General features: G+C 47.4%; 5 protein-coding genes across 8 annotated transcripts; 2 read left to right on the top strand and 3 right to left on the bottom strand.

Annotated features, from left to right (window-relative positions):
- Window positions 1-119: 119 nt before the first annotated feature.
- Window positions 120-972, bottom strand: LOC9635827 (protein PHOTOSYSTEM I ASSEMBLY 2, chloroplastic). Its single transcript, XM_024665089.1, has 3 exons — window positions 621-972; window positions 446-538; window positions 120-383 (listed from the first exon to the last, which is right to left on the bottom strand). The coding sequence occupies exons 1-3, from the start codon at window positions 871-873 to the stop codon at window positions 253-255; spliced, it is 477 nt and encodes a 158-aa protein (XP_024520857.1). The 5' UTR covers window positions 874-972; the 3' UTR covers window positions 120-252.
- On the bottom strand, window positions 900-3,041 carry LOC112342774 (protein starmaker-like). 2 transcript variants are annotated; one of them, XM_024665084.1, is made up of 6 exons: window positions 2,518-3,041; window positions 2,341-2,467; window positions 2,010-2,283; window positions 1,624-1,960; window positions 1,492-1,570; window positions 900-1,437 (listed from the first exon to the last, which is right to left on the bottom strand). In XM_024665084.1, exons 1-6 carry the CDS (start codon window positions 2,700-2,702, stop codon window positions 991-993), a joined length of 1,449 nt encoding a protein of 482 aa, XP_024520852.1. In that variant the 5' UTR covers window positions 2,703-3,041; the 3' UTR covers window positions 900-990. The 2 variants fall into 2 exon arrangements, with proteins under 2 accessions (XP_024520852.1, XP_024520853.1); XM_024665085.1 differs by having other exon boundaries at window positions 900-1,431.
- A 29-nt stretch (window positions 3,042-3,070) lies between these two features.
- On the bottom strand, window positions 3,071-4,738 carry LOC9639435 (pentatricopeptide repeat-containing protein At4g02750). The gene has a single exon (XM_002991242.2). The coding sequence runs from the start codon at window positions 4,736-4,738 to the stop codon at window positions 3,071-3,073; it is 1,668 nt and encodes a 555-aa protein (XP_002991288.2).
- A 55-nt stretch (window positions 4,739-4,793) lies between these two features.
- Window positions 4,794-10,214, top strand: LOC9639433 (kinesin-like protein KIN-UB). 3 transcript variants are annotated; one of them, XM_024665082.1, is made up of 22 exons: window positions 4,794-4,889; window positions 4,947-5,207; window positions 5,292-6,165; window positions 6,249-6,349; window positions 6,403-6,525; window positions 6,589-6,774; window positions 6,831-7,052; window positions 7,106-7,120; window positions 7,184-7,271; window positions 7,323-7,472; window positions 7,532-7,620; window positions 7,682-7,894; window positions 8,225-8,371; window positions 8,426-8,554; window positions 8,614-8,733; window positions 8,796-8,925; window positions 8,975-9,067; window positions 9,126-9,251; window positions 9,310-9,435; window positions 9,501-9,644; window positions 9,697-9,843; window positions 9,899-10,214. In XM_024665082.1, the coding sequence occupies exons 3-22, from the start codon at window positions 5,961-5,963 to the stop codon at window positions 10,057-10,059; spliced, it is 2,715 nt and encodes a 904-aa protein (XP_024520850.1). In that variant the 5' UTR covers window positions 4,794-4,889; window positions 4,947-5,207; window positions 5,292-5,960; the 3' UTR covers window positions 10,060-10,214. The 3 variants fall into 3 exon arrangements, with proteins under 3 accessions (XP_024520850.1, XP_002991319.2, XP_024520851.1); XM_002991273.2 differs by having other exon boundaries at window positions 7,106-7,271; XM_024665083.1 differs by lacking the exons at window positions 4,794-4,889; window positions 4,947-5,207; window positions 5,292-6,165; window positions 6,249-6,349 and having other exon boundaries at window positions 6,424-6,525; window positions 6,566-6,774; window positions 7,106-7,271.
- Window positions 10,215-10,254: 40 nt separating this feature from the next.
- Window positions 10,255-11,927, top strand: LOC9635826. Its single transcript, XM_024665087.1, has 6 exons — window positions 10,255-10,562; window positions 10,612-11,088; window positions 11,147-11,230; window positions 11,282-11,359; window positions 11,406-11,501; window positions 11,561-11,927. The coding sequence occupies exons 1-6, from the start codon at window positions 10,341-10,343 to the stop codon at window positions 11,828-11,830; spliced, it is 1,227 nt and encodes a 408-aa protein (XP_024520855.1). The 5' UTR covers window positions 10,255-10,340; the 3' UTR covers window positions 11,831-11,927.
- The last annotated feature ends 6,790 nt before the right edge of the window (window positions 11,928-18,717 follow it).

The following is an 18,717-nucleotide window of genomic DNA, read 5'->3' as shown; positions in this document are numbered from 1 at the left end:
TATGGAGTGAATGAGTGAACAGCCACTTTCTCTCTCTCCCTCCACTTTGCAATGAAAACCAAAGCTGGAGTTTTGGATTGGAAAGAATGTCAAGTAAGCAAAGAGCAAAGCTACCTAAATGACAATGACAATGGCAGCTTTCCTTGCTTAGACTTTACACTTTTCCATGCTTCTTTCCAGTGAATTGCTGGTTTTCTTTCTCTTTTTCTTTCGATCTGAGCTTGGATTACACTCTAGCAGAGCCTATAAGTATTACATGTCTGGCAGCAGTCGGCCGTTCACCATCTGATCCAGGAGCTTTTTGGACTCGGGCCTGCGGAGCAAGCCCTTTGTGTTGCCAAGTCCGGTGCCTAAGCAGATGGAGCAAACCAGCTTTCCACGTCCTGCTCGAAACCAGGTAGAAAAGCAAAACTTTCAGAGATTGTGAGAATCCAAGAACTTATACCGTAGCAATTGGGACACTCGGTGAACTCGTACACGTCCTTGGCTCGCTTCCTGCTGAGAGCTTTCCACTTTCCAGTCCCTCCACACATATCACCTGTGGCACCGCGAATCCAATCCAGTCACAAAGAAGAATGCGTGGCTGGAACAACACTAGCAGGGCAGGACTATCAACTTACATGGCACTGCTCCCGAGCCATTGCAATTCCGGCATACTGATGGTGGTGCCTCTACTGCCGCTCTTGCTCTCCGGGACCCAAGCACTAGCATTGCGGAGATGGCGCTCACAACCGCCACTCTTCGGCTCTTACCAGCACTTGATTCTTCCGCAGTGCTTGCATCGTCTTGCCTTGATGCTGCTCGACACAATTGCGAGGAGCGTCGCCGGCAGCAACACGCGGGTGCTGAAACACCCAATCCTGCTGCGTCCATGCCTGGCCGACTCAGCTTAGAAGATATTTCTACTATAGGATATCAAACCTTTCACCCTTATAGTGTGTATTCACAAGAGAAGTACTAGCTTTCTTTCTCATCCGCAAAAGTCTTAGCCTAGCTAGAACTGAAGAGCTGCTTCTCTATCACCTGTCTTCGCTGGATTGAAATCCTGAGTTGTGCCTTGGCAGCTCGCAATGCGCGAAATATCTCATCCACTCGCTCCTCCTCGCTGTTGAAAACTTTGTCTCGTAGGCTGATGCTCGAGAGCTTGCTTGTCGCCGGGTTTTCGCTCGCTTTAGTGGAGCTCGTTGTCTCCGGTTGCATTGCAACCAGACCAGGTTCGTTGCCAGTGTCTCCTGGATTCACTTGTTCTTGAGCTTGCGTGTCTTTGCCTTGGCTCGCCTGGAGTGAGGTTGCCTCGTCTTCTGCTGCAACCTTTGACGTTGTTTCGTTCTCGATTATGTTGGCCACGCCCAGGTACTTGGAAAAGCTTACATAAGAGACACCGGGGCTAGTAGAATCGTGATCGTCTTCGCCTTGTGTATGGTTACAAGCCTGAAACTTGATGCATCGAGATCATGGTTATAAAACATCCAGGAAATAACAACAGCAGACCTGTGGAGCCTGATCAACGTTTTCTGTGTCTTCCTTTTCGAGCATGTCAGCAACATGGCGCATCCATTCGTTTCCAGTCCTGTGCTTCAAAACATCAGTTTTCTCAGCAAAGTTCAGCATGGATATATTTACCTTGGCGTGCTCAACGAGCGGAGAGACCTTCCAATCTTCCCCGGGAGTTCCAGTTGTCCCAAGTGTAGCTGGCTCGGCAACGAGATACTAAATCCATCGCTATCACTGTCAAACTCAGTGTCACCTTGAGCAGCCGCGGTTGACAAGCTCCGCTGCTTGACATCAGTCTCGTTGTCCGTAGCCCAGTCCGAGTCCGAGTGTATGTTGTGATGAGTCTCTAACGTCTTCGGCGAACTTGGCTCCACTGCCGATGAAAATTCCTCCACAGTGCCTTCCTCTTCTTCTCCTCCTCCTCTTTGTTGTTGTTGTTGTTGTTCTTCTTCGTCGTCGTCGTTCCCTTGTATCGCCACAGTTAACCACGAGAATGTCTACAAACTTTACCGTACCTTCGCATGCAGCTGGCGGTCTATCTTCTGTGGAGAACTTGGCACCATCGCCATTCAGCACACCACTCGTATCTTCTAACTCCAAGTACGAGTCCGAGTACTTGCCGTCGTCATCATCCGCTGCTCTGCTAAATGACTCAAGCTCGGAGTCAGTGCTTGTCCCGCCACTTGCACTCGAGGAGTCGAGCATTTTCTCCAGCGATTCCTGCAATGCCGCCTCGGCATGCTTCCGCTTCTCAATCTCTAGTTCCAGGCTGCGCTCTAGTTGTAAGACCTGCACTGCCGCACACTTTAGATTTGACAAGTGCTTTGGTAATAGCTACTAGCTTACCTTGTTTTCGAGCTCTTCTATCCTCAGCTTGGCTGATTTTGCTGTCGAGCGCTCCGCCAAAAGCCGAGCTCTAAGGAACTCAATGGTCATAGTAGAAACATCGTCGCTCCTGGAGGGGCTCGACTTCCTGCAGCTCACCTTAGGAAATGTACGACATATGTATATGGATAGACTAACCTGCGAGATGGCGAGGGATCCAAGCTGACGCTACGCTGCATTTCACCTGAAAGTCGGGACTCAGTGGCCTTGCGCTTGTCCGATCTAGAAACATCGTTGCTCGAGCTCGTCCTTCTGTAAGTGGATCGATAGATATTTCCAATGGGAGTGAGCCGACTCGGTGCAGCCGGCTCTATTTCTATCATCCTTTCGAAGCGCTCAAGCAGCACGTAGACTCATATCTCCAAAACCGAAGATCACTTGCCTGGAAAAGAAAGGAGTTGGAAAACTTTGAGCGTCCGAGAGTTGAGCATGCAGAAAAGAAAGGACACTGCCGCTGCGGAAGCAACGCACTAGTCGCAGGAAGACCTTACGTCGCCATCACTGACAATCCTCGGCTCAAAAGAGCGCTCGCCACCAACTTGCGCTGACAAGAGTTTTAACAAAGTGGTTTTGTCGTCTTTTCTTTTCCTTTGCACCAAAGAAGAAAAAAGTGGCAAAGAGGACGAGCGCAAGCCAGAGATCTTTGAGTGAGCAGCTAGCATAAAGTTTTGTCGACACCGGTCGAGGCATTTCAGAGGTTGGCCAAGAGTACGTATGGCGCGGAGTCACTCGCTTCCAAATCTGCAAAGCGATTTGCCGCTGCTGCCGCGCCAGTGCGCTCGTGATGGACGCGGTGCCCGCTCAGCAGTGCTCCCCATGCGGCCGCGTCGGGCACAAACGGCATGAACTCGATGAGCTCCCATGCCTTTCCCAGCTCTCCCGTGGACGCCAACACACCGATCACGCAAGAGTAGTGAGCTCTCACCGCCCCCACGCCGTGATCGCCAACCATCGACGAGAAGTGGCTCCGGCTCTCGTCCCACGAGCAGCAAGCCGCGAGGACGCTCGTGTAAGTTATCTGGTTTGGAACGAGTCCGTCGACAAGCATGCGCAAGAACATGAGCATCGCGTCTTGGCCATGCCCCGAGTCTGCGAAAGCGGCAATCACAGTGTTCCACGACACTGTGTCGCGCTCCAGCATCCTCGCAAACACCCTCTTGGCGGAGCCTAGACGCCCACTCCGGGCATATCCCGCGAGCATTGCGTTCCATGACACGAGATCTCTCTCGGGCATTGCATCGAACAAGAACTGGCAGCTGCTCAACTCCATGTTGTCGACAAAGGCAGTGATCATCGCATTCCAAGCTTGGACGCACCGTGGAGCAGGCATTGCATCGAACAAGTTCTTGGCCTCCTCCAGTTGCCCGGCCTCGGTGTGTGCCGTAAGCATCGCAGTCCAGGACACGGAGTCGTGCAGCGGCATCACGGTGTGGAAGATCCTCTCGGCGTCACTCACATGTCCACCGGCGGCATACGCCGCCACCATTGTGTTGCATGACACGATGTTTCGCTGCGCCATGGTGTCAAACACGAACTTGGCGGCCTCAAGCTGCCCGCTGGCGGCATACAACGCGACGATGGTGGTGGACGACACAACGTCATGCAGTGGCATAGCGGTGTAGAAGAGCGCCAGTGCCGCGCGGACGTCGGGCTTGGCGGCAAATGCTTGAAGCAGTGCATTCCAAGCCCGGATGTCCCACTCGGGCATCGCATCAAAGAGCCTCTTGGCGGCATCGGCAGCACCGACGTGGGCATGGGCGGTGAGCAGCGCGGTGTACGAAATAAGGTTCCGGTGTGCCGCGCGGTAGAACGCGCCGCTTGCCTGTTCCACATGCCCTGACAGGGCATACGCTGCGATGACGCTTGTCCAGGACACCACATCCGCCTCGGGCAGCGCCTCGAACGTTCTCCTCACACCCTCTACGTCACACCGTGCGGCAAATCCCTGTAGCAGTGAGTTCCATGCCACGACGTCGCGCTCGGGCATGGTATCAAACACGGCCTTGGCGGCCTCCACATCCCCGGCGTGGGCATAGCCGGCCACCACGCAGTTCCACGACACCATGTTCCTGGCGGGCATCGTGTCGAAGGTGTGCTTGGATCGATCCATTTCCCCGTGCTCGATGAACGCCTGGAGCAAGAGATTCCAGGAGAAGACATTGGGATGGAGTAGCAATTCGAATGCCTGCCGGGCTTGCTCCAAGCTCCCGAGCCGCGTGTACATGAGCAGCACCATGTTGCCCAAGAACACATTCCTGGCGTGCTCGCTGCGCAAGATCGCGGCGTGGACGCGCTGGAGCTCGATGGCATCGCCGCAGCCCTTGACGAGATCCGTGAGCTCGTCTAGCCGCATTGTCATGGCGATTGGACATGATCGAAAGGAAGAGCCTAGAGCCCTAGGTAGTGGTCTCGTTAGGGTTTATGGCGTTGGTTGATTATGGCGCGTCTTCGTCCGACGAGGAGGACGAGCGCATGGACGCCGTGGAGCCGGCACCTCCAGCACCGCAACCGTGAGAAAATTCCCTTCTCCTCGATCCCTATCCCTGAGGATTCGTGGGTTCGTGCAGAATGCCATCGGCAATTCCAGCGCCAGAGGAATCGCGAGTGAGGCTACCGGATGCGGCACAAGAGCTGGCTGGAATCGGGGGAAATCCAAGCAGTGGCAGCAGTAGCGCGAGGAAACGAAGCAGCCAGGAATCGAATGGGACGAGACGGCCGCCGTCGCCGCGGAGGAAGGCTGCTCATAGCAGCTCGCGATCGTCAGTGGGATTGCCACCGCCGGACACTGCCGGTGGCCGCCTCATCCCTCCCCAGCTCCTGCAAAGAAGGTACTCCACCATAGATTTCTATCTAGCGAGCTCCAAAGATGATACCATGGAATATTTTTTGATGAAAGCATTGGATCTTTGTAGGAGAAATGTGGTGACCCAAGATCTAGACAAGCTGTTCGTGCGAGGAAGAACGAGGCAGCAGTAGAAGAGTAAAAAGCCAAGGTAACAGGGTAACGTTTTTCTACCGTGGTCAGTCGACGAGGTTTCGAATCGCGCGAAGCCAGTGGAGGGAAAGGAATTTGTATTTGTTTTCCTTTTCTTTTTTTGGCAAAATGTGGGGCAGTGGGTTAAACAAACGGTGTGCCCATTTTTTAGGGTTAGCTCTCTCATCTCATCAGAGGAGCAAAGCCATGGCGGAATGGCATCGTTTAGGTGGGGGTGGGGTAATCCATTGGAGCACCATGCCCTACTATTACCACCTAGTCTAGTCTCTACGCAACACCGCCACGACGAGGACGCGACGACGACAAGGACGACGGCAATAATCTCGTCTATCTCTTTCTCTCCTCTGGATTGTCGCCTATGTGCATTGCCGCATCGCGCGAGATCCCAGTCTCGATCGGTCGATCGCGCCTAGAATTTGCTCCTGCCTCGTGGACGCCGCGCCTGGAATTTCGAAGGGAATGAGGCGATCTGGGATAGCACGAGAAGGAGGGGATTAGCGGCGATGGCGGTGATTGAGGAGGAGGAGGAGGAGACAATGGGTGGAATCTGAGAGCTTCGGATGGTCTCAGGTAAGGCAGAAATCACATGGCATATGCTGGATATAAGAATTTGTTAAGTGTTGGTTCTCGGGCAGTACGGTTGGATAGGCCTTTCTCAGTTGGCACAATGGCAAAGCCCTCCGTTCCTTCGCCGCCACCGCCACTCGGGGGCCCGCTACTGCGCCCCAAATCGGCCTCTCCTTCCTCGGCACGGCGCTCCAGCATTGGCTCTCAAAAAAATGATTCCCACAGTGAGTGCCTACTTTCTGTTTTTCCATTTTCCTTCTTCGTCGTCTCTTTGACACCGCTTTTTTCTTCATTGGGTATGGAGCAGTATCGGGAAGAGTGCGTGTGGCAGTGCGCATTCGTCCCAGGAATGCGGAAGAGCTCATAGTGGATGCGGATTTTGGAGACTGTGTGGAGCTCCAGCCCGAGGTAGTACTCGTGTGCTCTTTGGAAAGTCTTATATTGTTGCCAACTTGTTGCAGCTCAAGCGACTACGACTGAGGAAGAACAACTGGGACTGTGAAACTTACCAGTTTGACGAGGTGTTTGCAGAGACGGCCTCCCAGAAGCGTGTCTACGAGGTTGTGGCGAAGCCAGTGGTGGAGGTATGTGGCACCTTCGAGTGTTTTAACACTGGTCAATCAGTCCTGGCTGTTACTCTTGCGCAGAGCGTGCTTGAAGGCTACAATGGAACGGTCATGGCCTACGGGCAGACGGGAACTGGGAAAACGTTCACTCTCGGAAGGCTCGGGGAGGAAGATAGTGCGGACAGAGGAATCATGGTTCGGGCCATGGAGGATATTTTGTCTGATATTTCTCCAGAGAACGACTCCGTTACCGTTTCCTACCTGCAGGTTGGATTCAATAATCTTGCGTTTCTTTCTCATCGTTCGATGGCTTCTGTCTGCAGCTGTACATGGAGACGGTGCAGGATCTTTTAGCTCCCGAAAGGGATAACATTCCCATTGTCGAAGATCCAAAGACCGGGGACGTGACGCTTCCTGGGGCTACTCTGGTTCCCATTATTGATCACAGAAGTTTCGTTCGTTTGCTACAAGTGGGTGAGGCTAATAGATTTGCGGCCAACACAAAGCTTAATACCGAGTCATCACGCAGTCATGCAATTCTTTTGGTACGTAAGCTTTGCCAAGCCTACAGTTTCTCTTACCGCTTAGCTCCTTGCAGGTAAATGTAAGAAAGGTAGGGCGTGCCAAGCCGGACAGGGAAGTAGTTGTACTGAGCGAGAATGGAAATTGCGTCCAGGTTGCCAAAGGGAACCGTGTACCAACAATCCGTAAAAGTAAGCTGGTAATTGTTGACCTTGCCGGATCGGAGCGAGTATACAAGTCAGGTAAATCTCAATCCAACTTCGAGCGTTTTCATGCTTCACTCTGGTGCACAGGTAGCGAGGGACATACTCTTGAGGAGGCAAAGTCCATTAATCTATCGCTTACTGCTCTTGGCAAATGTATCAATGCGCTTGCCGAAAACAGTCCACATGTCCCAACGAGAGACTCAAAACTCACCAGAATCTTGCGAGATTCATTCGGAGGTAATGCTGATGGTGGTGCAATCTATCCTACTGACAAATACTTGTGTTCCGCTTTCTAGGGACTGCTAGAACGTCCCTTATTATCACGATTGGGCCATCTCCACAACATCGTGGAGAAACTGCGAGTACTATAATGTTTGGACAGCGTGTAAGGCTATTGTCTTTCTTCATCGTTTTCTGGCTTTTTTCCTTACACGGGTGTATTGTAGGCCATGAAAGTTGAGAACATGGTTAAGTTGAAAGAGGAGTTTGACTATAAGGGCCTTTGCCGGCGCCTAGAGTCTGAGCTCGACAAACTTATTGTAGAGAATGAGCGTCAGGCCAAGGCCATATTCGACAGCGAGGAAGAGCTGGAGAAACGGCTGGAGGAAGCACGACACTGCGTTGCAGAGGCTGAAAATAAGCTGGCATCGTCTCTAGATGTGCGTAATTCTTATCCTAATCCTTATCGCATTTGCATACTACTAATGAGATTAAGGAATCTCAAGGCTTCTGACAGAGTAATGAGATTTGCTGCACATATAGACACTGTCAGCTGAGAGAATAAGGCATCATAAGGAGCATATTGAGACCATGCAAAAACTAACCATGGAGCGAGCGCATAGAGAAAGACTAGAGAAAGAGCTGAGAGACAGCCCCCATGACGCGCATGAGCTCAAAGACGTAAGAACAACGCTCAGTGCTCAGGGACGCATGTTAGTTTTTAGTGCACTACTAGCTACTGACTCTTGCTTTATTATCTGCGTGAGCAGAGACACATGCAGATCGAGAAAGCTAAGCACCAAAAGGAGCTGATGGAACTATCGCAAAAGCATACTCAAGAAGTGGCCGTGCTGATGCAAACGCTGGCCTTAGAACGAGCTCAAAAGGATAATCTGGAAAAGGACTCTTCAAGTAATGTAAGATGTCGAATTTAATCGTTTTTTCTGTCGTACTGACTCGGTGGAGTCCAGGACTCAACTTCACAACCTGACGAGGCCTTGCAACTGAAGCAGCTGCTTAAAAAAGAGTCTCGTTTGAGAGAACAAGCCGAGCAAGAATTGAAGATTTTAAAATCTGGAAATTCTGCTGTTGCATCCGAGGTATTGGTTCTGATGCTTGAAATGAAACGACTAACTGCAGTTTCTAATGTCAATGTCAGAACGAAGTCATACTGAGCCTCCAAACAAGGGTGGACGAAGAAACCAGAGCTAGACACGCGCTGGAAAAGGAGATCCAGGCTCTCAAACAGCAGCTGCAAGTGAATGATGAGGTTGACGAGGTACGCTTTGATAAGCGATTACTTCAGAAGAGGTCTCTGACGGGCGCCTACATTTTTATCAGCCAAGAAAGAGCCCGGAAAGGGATTCAGGGTCTGGTGCAGACAGTCCATCCGCTTTACTGAGGCCTCAAAGTGCCAGGAGTGAGAATGGCGGCGGCCAAAGGGCAACAATCGCTAGGCTCTTTGAGCAAGGTGAGTTCACGAGGTTCTGGAACTTCACTAACTTCTCCAAAAAATTCAGTTGGACTTCAAAAGATACTGTCGTTGCTGGAGTCAGAAGACATTGACGTGCGAGTACATGCCGTAAAAGTAGTTGCAAACTTAGCAGCTGAAGGTGCGTACTCTTTTATCCGAATTTGACAAATGGAGAGCTGATGAAATAAATTCAACAGAAGCGAACCAAGAAAAGATCGTTGAAGCAGGAGGGCTGCATTCTCTTCTGTCGCTTTTGAGAGGTTCTGAAGACGAAACTATCAGGCGCGTGGCAGCAGGTGCCATTGCAAATCTGGCAATGAATGGTGAGTTTGTAGTTCACATGATGAGGTTCTCTAATTTTCTTTCCAAACTGTGCTCCAGAGATCAATCAGGAGCTGATAATGACGCAAGGTGGCATTGGGCTCTTGGCCAAGACGTCTGATGAGGCCGATGATCCTCAAACTCTTCGAATGGTGGCAGGGGCCATAGCCAATCTGTGTGGGAATGGTGAGTAACTACTTGCCTTCTTTCTTTCGAGCAAGTTCTTACGCGTGTTCCCCTCTTTTGCGAAGATAAACTTCAAATGAGGTTGCGAGAGGAAGGTGGCATCCGGGCTTTGCTTGGCATGGTAAGATCGAGACACCCAGATGTTCTCGCTCAAGTTGCCAGGGGCATAGCCAACTTTGCTAAGTGCGAATCCAGAGCCGCTGCCCAAGGTATGACTTTGCCATTTGTAAACTCAATGCTGACTTGGAGTGCAATGGGAAGTGTCTGGAGCTTTTGCAGGCTATCGGAACGGCCGGTCTCTACTGATTGACGATGGAGCATTGCCTTGGATAGTGGCAAATGCCAACAATGAAGCATCTCCGATCAGGCGGCACATAGAACTCGCGCTATGTCATCTGGCACAACACGGTTAGTCCTTTGTTCATTCCGACTTGCATTGCAGCCTCTAACTTGTCGTTCGCAGAGGTGAATGCCAAAGATTTGGTCGCAGGCGGCGCTCTCTGGGAGCTCATTCGCATTTCGAAGGAGTGCTCTCGGGAAGACATCCGCAACCTCGCGTTTAGAACGCTGAATGCCAGCCCAACGTACCAAGCCGAGCTGAGACGACTGCACCTAGCATACTGATTGAGATTGAGATTTTTGGTTCGCCACCTTTTCTCGCGTGTAAGTATACACTTTTGTTCGAGCAGCACAGCACAGCCCCATGGAGCAAAGTTTTGGACATGTTCATTTTTTGGTGAAGAGAATACAAAAGCAATGGATTGTAACTCCTTTGAAAAGAGGACGATTTGGCGGATCTGGTACAGAAGCTGAAAGGTTGTTATGGAGGTCAAGATGATTGCCATAATAATAACCTGCTCAATTTAGGCAATTTGTCAAGGGCATCATATCTAGGTTTAGATGGAATGAGATCGTCGGATATGCGCAGGGTAATTGCCGCTTTCCTTCTGGTATGGGTCTCGCTCTCTCTCCTCTTCGTCAGCAATCTCAATCGACATCTCCAGCGCCAGTCTAAGTCGCCGCGATCTCCTGTTCCACGCTCTCTGTCCCTAGACGGGCGTGCGTTTTGTAGCGGGGGCACTTGCTTCCATCGGCTCAGCCGAGGAATTTGCATCTCCGCGTCCGAGGTAAAAAATCGATCAATCGTCATGTTTTTGATTGCATTCTTTTATCTAGGTGCGCGTTTGTGATGATCGTCCGACTGGCTTGCCGAGAATCCTGCGTTTCGAGGGCGAGCGAGTGACCCTCCCAGTTGTTTCAGGGGAATGTAGCAGGGCATCGGGAAGATGGATCACAGGCACGTCCATGCTAGCAGACCAGAGATTCCTCCCTTACCACAAGCCAAATCCTCACCACGAGGCCGAGAAGCTCATCCCGGCCACCTTACTGGCACACCACCATCTCAAGAACAGCACCATGCTCTACTGGTTTGCTTCTCCCGCAGACGTGTCCGACTGGGCCAAGGGATTTTTGCAAGCCATGGCTATGGAGGACAAGGTGGAGTATCTTCAACTCCCGCAACAGCACCATGAATCCATCTGTTTCCAAGATGCCATACTCTTCTCGCCTCCAACAGACGTTCGCTACGTTCCCTCTTACCATCACAACTCGTGGCTCCGGGACAAGGTTCTCGGCTACTGCTCACTGCCAATTGTGGGTAAGCTCGCTCTTTAAGCTTGGGTGTGTGTGTTGAATCTTTAAATGCATATAGGTGAACGTATCGGCAATCCGGGTACCAAAAAGAGTTCTTGTATTGGATCGCAATGGGCCGCGGCATTTAGCAAACAAGGATGAGGTACGTGCGACATTCTACCACATTCCTCGTAAATTCTGCGATTTCTTGTAGATTGTCCGCATAGTAAGTCGAACTATGAAAGTTCCTGCTGTGAATGACTTTGCAGGGACTGGCTCCTTCTGTGAACAGGTACTACCAAGTGATGGTCAAAGGCGTGTTAACTTTTGTTTCCCAGGTATCCAAAGTTGCCGGCGAGGAGTTTTTGATTGTCCCTCACGGCTCACAGAACGTCAACCTCTTATTTGCTCCTCCTGGTGCACGAATCATTGAGGTTGTGTGTCTCGGATTCCTTGCTTTCCTCGTCGCTTGAAAAGCTCTTTCTCTTCACAGGTGTTTCCATACCTCTTCCAAAACGACGCTCTCAGAAACTACACACACGCTGCACAAGTCCATGTGTATCCTCTCCTGGGAACACTTCCTCCACGAAACTTTATCATGCGTTTTTGGTCGTTGCTGGGCTGGGAGATGTGCTACCACTGGGTCCGATGGTGTAAAAACTACTCTCGCCAGCAGCCTATTTTTGCCGACGTTGGAGAGCTCCAGTCTTTACTCGAATCATTTGCTCGGAGTTACACAAGGAATTCGAATTCCATCCATTGAGTTACAAACATGTAAGCTTGTAGATATGTACTATAAAACTTGTTCTTTGCTCATAATTTGCTCTTTTACAAGGAAGCTAAAACTCTTTAGACCCCAAGAAGCTGAAACTATAGTTGTAGATTCGCCAACACGTGATTCCCCTGTTTGTCAGGCCTCAAGTGCAAACTTCCACTGCTTGCACCTTCTTACACCCTCCCACAACCTCCTCACCCTTGGGAAGTTCGTAAGGTAGCATACGATATAGACTGTGGATGCCTGTTCTCACTAGCTCTTCAACAAGATTTAGTTAGTAACAGAAAAGTAATTATAAAATAGTTCTTTGCCTGAAATGCGCATTGTTGGCCGGCGCAAGAGCTTTCACTTTATCAAATCATTCCAGCGTGTGTGCGAGTAATCTGACTGATGAGTTTGTCCAACTCACGACAGACAAATTGATAAGCCTTCGAAAACCAGGCAGACCTGTGGTGAAAGACCAGGACACAACTTCCATGGCAGGGTTTAAATCTCTTCTCAACAACATTCGACAACATTTCTGCAGTCTCTCATCACACGCCAGTGACAAAACTCTCCCTACACAGACATCGCACAAGATGCACCCATTAGACGTTGCTTTTCGCCATTCAAAAACTATCAGAAGTAGATCAACACTCTCTTAATAACTTTAGAGCTTTGGTGACCAAACAAGATCTTGTACGATAGCAATGGGAAAGTGCTAAGTCCTGAAAATATAAAAGTCGGATTTAGAGCTGCAGTCGACAGCATGAACACTAATTTTGGGCCTGTTGCAATTGTGGACGATTTGGAAGCTATTAGAGATGGCAAATACAGGCATGGAAACATTATTAACTGAGGTTGTGCTTCCACTCCGCTACTAGTCACCACCAAGTTCAACATTACCATCACCAAGTCAACCACAAGTCTCAACAGCACATCTACCACCAATCCTAACACCAGCAGGTCCAAGTCGGCCAACAGTCTCACCACCATCAAGTCTTTCCACCAGCACTATGCTTGCCACCAGTCTTTCTAAGAAAATGTGGGCAAAATCCTCACCTCAGAAAGTTGCAAAAGCTCAACAAAAAGAAGTCAAGGCTCGTGAACAAAAAGGAGCAGTGGTTGAAGAAACAACTTGCAGCTGAGGCATTTGAGGAGTGAAAAAAACAAAGTAGCTGAGAAAGCCCATGTTGCTGAGGAGAAAGCACTGAAGGCAAAAGAGAGTGACGCTCAAGAGAAAGAAGAAAGAAGAAGAAATAAGAAGAAAAAAGCATTTGCATGAGGAGAAAAGTCTAAAAAAAGAGGAGGTGACAAAAAAGAAAATGCTCAAGCAACTGGAAGACAAAGAGGACTTAGGAATGAAGCTGTTGTGGAGAAACCAAAACGAAGGCACCTCGATAAAGTTCTTGATTCTCCTAGAGCAAGGCAGCTCATGGAGATAAGACGCCTCTCTTAACATGGTATGAGCCTAGCCACATTCACAAATCTATCTAGGCTAGCAAATGGCTTTGTCTTGCTGATCCAAACCTAGATCAGATAGTATTAGTATTAGTATTAATTAGTATTAGATCCAAACCCAGATCTACATCTTCTTCATTATTTTCAAGTAGATCTGAAGCATTTCTTGAACTTTACCTATTCCTATTTATTATTACTATAAAATACTTGTGCATTAGGATTATAGACCTGTATATCAGCTTTCAGCATATCATCAGGGATGAATCCATTCTTCACTATGGTAGCAAGTAGGATCTCCAATGCAATCACAGTTGGCTTAATTATGCCACAAATTGGTGGAACATTTTCTTTTTAATACTATCAAAACATTTTAGATATTCCAGTTGGGTGATTGAATATTTAAAACATGTAATAATAATAATAATCAAATCTTATATTGTGAGTGCTTTGGATATGGGAATATTAGGTTTAAATCCTTGGTTATAAACAAGAATGGATAGATTAAATTCAATCCTAAATAAATAATGGATTATTTGACACACTTGGGTTTGTGTCATAGCTTGTTTTAATCTATAAATTATTATAGATTACTATAAGAATTTAAAACTTCTATAAAACCACTAATATAATGACAACCATAATTGAACAAAACCCAAAGCTATGACATAAACATTAATCAGTTACAAAATGTACTATGTAGATATGTATTTGCATTGGAAGTTCCAGATTTGATTATTATTATTACATGTAAACTTCTTTGGATGCCTAAACTTAGGCATAATTCCATTTCACCTAAACTTTCTTCTTTTGTTCTTCCTTAGATGATACACAAAATAAAACATTTACCTCTTCATTAGGCACCAAAAGGAAAATATCAATGCTGAAATCACTCAACAACTCTAAGACTTGCAACCACAAGTCGATTTAAGAAATAGTAATTTTAACATAGAGAGTCTCATGCCTTTAGAGGCTAACACGAATTTACTATTTGCAAAAAATAAATAAATCTTATACTAAAGCTAGATGACAAGGATGGGAAAAAGGCAGGGAAAGGCATTTTAAATGCCGGAATTACACTCACTCTAGGCCAACTTCTCACTATAACACTTTACTTTAAAGTTACATTGTTTAGAGAACTCTTGCCTAAGAAACTTTAATCCCATTTATATCTATTGTAATTGAGCTAAGAGATTGTGATGATGAAGTTCCTACAATCTATATAAAGATTGACAAAAATTTATTATATAGAACTTTTATTGATGGTGGCTTAAACATAAATATTCTAGAAGAGAGTATTTGTAAAGAATTAGGCCTAAGCCCAATTCAACTAGCCCCATTTAATATACGAATGGCTGATAATTGAAGTGTCAAACCCATTGGAATTATTAGAAATGGCTAGCTTAAAGTATAAATTTAATTATGTTGTGCTTAAAATGACACTATGAGATTCTACCTACAAAACTCTACTAGGCAGACCTTGGCTAAAAATTATTTACATAAACCAAGACTAAAAAAATGGTTTTTTGTGTATAGAGTAAGGCAACCAAAAAAAATCTATACCCATTACTTTCACCATATAGTTGGAAAGGAAAAATAAACCTTTCAAAACTCAATCTTATAATTAAGAGGAAGGTTTAGATGATTTCTAAAAACAAAAAATTTTAGAAGTATTCTCTGAAATTAAGCTAATTTTAGAGGTCAATCTCTATTCAATACATAGACAAGAGGCCCCTAGATTAAAGGTCAACATGGCTATAAGAAATTTCTCCCTAAAGGAAAATCTTACCTATAAAATGAATCAATAGAGAAACTATGTTTTGCATGTTTTTTGTGATTAATCATTTGAGCAAATCAATTTAGTAAATAAGGATAATTTGCATACTATTATAATTGCTCAAAAATTACAAAGTGAATTTTGCAATCAGGCCATAAATCTACTAAAAGATTACAAGGACATTTTTGCCTAGTGAAAACTAGGAGAAAATCTTTGGTGTAGTTTGGCTTGCAATGGTGACTAGCTGCGCCAAACTACTGCTGTAGTTGTAGAATGACAAAGGGCTTTTGATGTCATTGATCTTATGTTATTATAGTGATCTTTGCCCTAGAACAAGCTACCGAACACATGAGTTGATTAGAAATTAATCTAAGACTTTCAATCCCCAAGAAGGTTGTGAGTAAAAATAAGCTTGACATCACTAAAATACTTCGAGTCTTGAGCAAATGAATGTGCATTGATGATATGCTAGAATACAATAGAGATAGGGATAGGGGTTGAGTGCTAACTCTCCCCCTTCACTACTCCTACATGTGGCAACTGCCACTTCTTCCTAAGTCCTAACTGTCAAAATTGTAATCTTGAGTGTCATGGTTGTAATCCTAACTGTCAAGAAAATCCTGGAATGCATACTTAATCTGTTGTATTTCACTCTCCCACGACTGAACAAATCTTTGTATCAAGCTCCTACTGCTCCATTGTGTCGGTTGGCTGTGTTGGCGCTGAATTTCCTATGAGTCGACCTTAAATTTGTTGAGTCGCTAATGGAACTCTTCATCATTGTCATTCTCCTCATTGTGCTCACTTTCATTTTACTGCAGGCTGCTTCACCTTCAGAACGCAGATCTCACTGCGGAGCTCCACATTTTCTTTAGCAAGCTCATTGTTGATTCATTGTGTCTCCATACATACTGTCTTCTAGAAGGACGTACCTTGAATGCTCCTTTTGAGCTGCTAGATGTCACTCTAGATCTTGTTGAGCTTTGCATCCAAAGGCTGAAGATGACTGCATTGATCATGGCCTGTACTCTGTCACGTAGAAAGATGCTCATCTATTTGTTGGGGAACTGTCGTGCGAAGTCCACCGGGATTGGCATCTGCAGCGTCGGCTGGAGGTGTTGGACTTCATCGACAAATTGGAGGAATGCCAAGCTGAGCAGCCTGTGTGGCAGCTCTAGTTTGCGTCATCCCTCCTGCTCTGGATCCCTGCATTGTTCCTGGTCTGGATGCTCCCTACTGTGGTGCTCGCGGTGTTGAGGCATAGTGCTGTCATCAACTGGCACTTCTGCAGGTGGGGATGCTGGCCCTTCTTTCTTGGTGTGAACTGCTACACCATTGATCAAGGTGATTATGGACTTCTTGATTTTGTTCCTAACTCTTTTCCTCTGGTTCTTCCTTGGAGATGATGCTTTCAATTTGGCTTGTGGTTGTCTTGTTTGTTGGGGGTGAACTTGTTGTCATTTTGGTTCTCTTTGCTGGTGGAATTGTTGTCAGTGGTGAAAGTTCTTTTTCGTCCTCTTGTTCTTCTTCCTCTTCGTCTTCTTTGTCAGATATGTGGAGCAGATTCTCTCTTCTCTTTGCGCATTCCCGCTTTCTTCTAGTCTGCGTTGTTGTCAAAGGTACTTTCATGCTGAGTGGGAATGCCAAGTCGAGAGTTGGCACAAGTGCAGCAACTTAGGGGAGTGCAAGTGTTTTACATTTCTGGCCGCTGTGGATCAGTTTTGTTGTTGAGTGGATTTCCTTTGATGAGTTTTTTGTAGAGGTAGCTTGCGATGTCCACTTCAATTTTGTGTTGCAAGTCATCATAAAGAATTACGATGGCTTTCCTGGCAGAGCTACTTGACTTGTGCATCTTGAGAGTTGTGATGAGAAACTTGAGCCTTGGCTTTGCCTCGTTGGTGATGTTGCTCATTTGAAGTGAGCTTCCGGACTTGTAGTTCTTGATGATCTCGATGCATCCTGGTGGCATGCCTTTTGTTCACAACATGGATGTGACTTGCTTTCCGCCGTTTGGAAGCTTGGATACCCATGCAATGTAGCCCGTGGTGAAGATATATTCGTGTTCTTGGGCACACACCATTCGATCTTGTACTCTTTCTCCATGATGTGGGAGAACTCGTAAAGGCTGACCTCACACAGCCAGTTGTCTAGTGCCCTTGTCCTCTTCCATGCTGGATTACAGGCAAAGAGGAGATTTGCACTCTCTGGACTCACCACTGTTGGCTCAAAGACAAACTCCTTTGTGAGAGGGTGCATTGCTGTACTGCGTTGCTTCCCCATAGCTTGATTTCAGTGCTGTAGATCCTGATCTCAGTGCTCGGAGATACAGCCATAGATGCTAGGGTTAGGGTTTTGCCTCTGGAGTGTTGAATTTGAGTCTCTTTAGTAACTTTCTTAAGTTTTCTCTTTATTATTGTAGTAGTGTTGGAGAAGCTTGTTTCATGTTAGTCTTTGGCATGTTTGTTGATGAGTCTTGAGAGATTCATTGGTCTCTAAGTCTATTCTACCAGCTAGAGCTCAAAACTCCTGACGACATGATTCGAGATGCAGCCTGTCAAGTGGGGATGGATTTTGAGTTGGATATGACGCTCTCCCTCAACAAGAATGATGGCTACTTCGCTATCATCAACATGTTCTCTCAGCTGATTCGATCAGTCGAAGGTCTCCAACTGACTGGTTCTACACTCTGGATCCACAACGAAGCTGCGGAGGGTGCGCATTTGAGGGTTGAGTGCGAGCCTGTGGAAGCATCCACCTGGCGCGCTCAAACGTCCCTTGGGCAGATAGGCACAGAGTCCGAGCATTTCGACCTAATCATGTACCCCTGTTCAATCCTTTCCCTAGGCAAAACAAAGCCTCAACCAATCGAAAGAGTACCTCGAGATCTTCTTCCTTCTCCAGTAAGTGCAAGCAGTGAGTATAAACCTGTGGCCACGAATACTGGTCCAGTCACGAAGGCCAACTCTGTATATAAAGCATCGACGTCCGGCCGCGAGTGTCAGGTGGCAGCCGCATATCCATGCGGCCCTTTCAAGTCTGTCGGCCCACATCGCTGTCATACTCGAACGAGGGCCAGGATGTTCTTATTAGAACTGTGGAGGAACAGTGTGGACTGAAGGCTGTACGCCGTGAGTCTTTGGGATGCGATGAACTAGATCTGGTATGTGCAAGTGCCTTGTGCTGTCACTAATAGAGTCCTTGTTTCTCAGGTCGAGATCTCCATGGCTTTAGAGGTGTGTGGATTTTATCTGGACGGTAGTTCTATCCCTTTGTTTGAGGAGACTATAGAAAGCGCATGCTGGCGCATGAAGAGAATCTAGTTCTGTGTACTGGCAGGACAGTGGTTGCAAGCAAAAGCGGCATATCACGACAACAGCTTCATAGCTCCCTCGGCGATTGCAAAAGGAGCACATAAGGTGCACACTTGCCTGGATCCAATGCCGTAGTGACATGTGGAGCTCGTTTCCCACTCTACGTTTTGATGGATCCGGGAACCCGCAAGAAAGCTCTGTAGCTGGGATAGAATGGAAAGGTGGCGAGGAGTTCCTCCGCCACAAGCAGCTGCCCGGAACAATCCACCATGCGCTCCTGCGATGGCATGATTCCCTGATCCATCGGCATGGCCACGAAATGGCTTCTCCCTTGCTCGACTTGGCCGAGT

The sequence above is a fragment of the Selaginella moellendorffii genome, unplaced genomic scaffold (assembly GCF_000143415.4).
Source record: "Selaginella moellendorffii unplaced genomic scaffold, v1.0 SELMOscaffold_118, whole genome shotgun sequence".
NCBI classification, from domain to species: domain Eukaryota; kingdom Viridiplantae; phylum Streptophyta; class Lycopodiopsida; order Selaginellales; family Selaginellaceae; genus Selaginella; species Selaginella moellendorffii.
This window is presented reverse-complemented; position numbering and strand designations above follow the sequence as displayed.

Coding starts and splice junctions, on each gene's coding strand:
- LOC9635827 (XM_024665089.1), bottom strand. CDS start 873: ATGGACGCAGCAGGATTGGGTGTTTCAGCACCCGCGTGTTGCTGCCGG. Junction 539..620: donor TGGCTCGGGAGCAGTGCCAT/GTAAGTTGATAG, acceptor GCGGTGCCACAG/GTGATATGTGTGGAGGGACT. Junction 384..445: donor CGAGTGTCCCAATTGCTACG/GTATAAGTTCTT, acceptor GGTTTCGAGCAG/GACGTGGAAAGCTGGTTTGC.
- LOC112342774 (XM_024665084.1), bottom strand. CDS start 2,702: ATGATAGAAATAGAGCCGGCTGCACCGAGTCGGCTCACTCCCATTGGA. Junction 1,571..1,623: donor CGCTCGTTGAGCACGCCAAG/GTAAATATATCC, acceptor TTTGAAGCACAG/GACTGGAAACGAATGGATGC. Junction 1,438..1,491: donor ACGTTGATCAGGCTCCACAG/GTCTGCTGTTGT, acceptor CGATGCATCAAG/TTTCAGGCTTGTAACCATAC.
- LOC9639435 (XM_002991242.2), bottom strand. CDS start 4,738: ATGACAATGCGGCTAGACGAGCTCACGGATCTCGTCAAGGGCTGCGGC.
- LOC9639433 (XM_002991273.2), top strand. CDS start 5,961: ATGGCATATGCTGGATATAAGAATTTGTTAAGTGTTGGTTCTCGGGCA. Junction 6,350..6,402: donor GTGTGGAGCTCCAGCCCGAG/GTAGTACTCGTG, acceptor AACTTGTTGCAG/CTCAAGCGACTACGACTGAG. Junction 9,436..9,500: donor AGCCAATCTGTGTGGGAATG/GTGAGTAACTAC, acceptor TCTTTTGCGAAG/ATAAACTTCAAATGAGGTTG.
- LOC9635826 (XM_024665087.1), top strand. CDS start 10,341: ATGAGATCGTCGGATATGCGCAGGGTAATTGCCGCTTTCCTTCTGGTA. Junction 11,089..11,146: donor GCTACTGCTCACTGCCAATT/GTGGGTAAGCTC, acceptor AAATGCATATAG/GTGAACGTATCGGCAATCCG. Junction 11,360..11,405: donor CTGGCTCCTTCTGTGAACAG/GTACTACCAAGT, acceptor TTTGTTTCCCAG/GTATCCAAAGTTGCCGGCGA.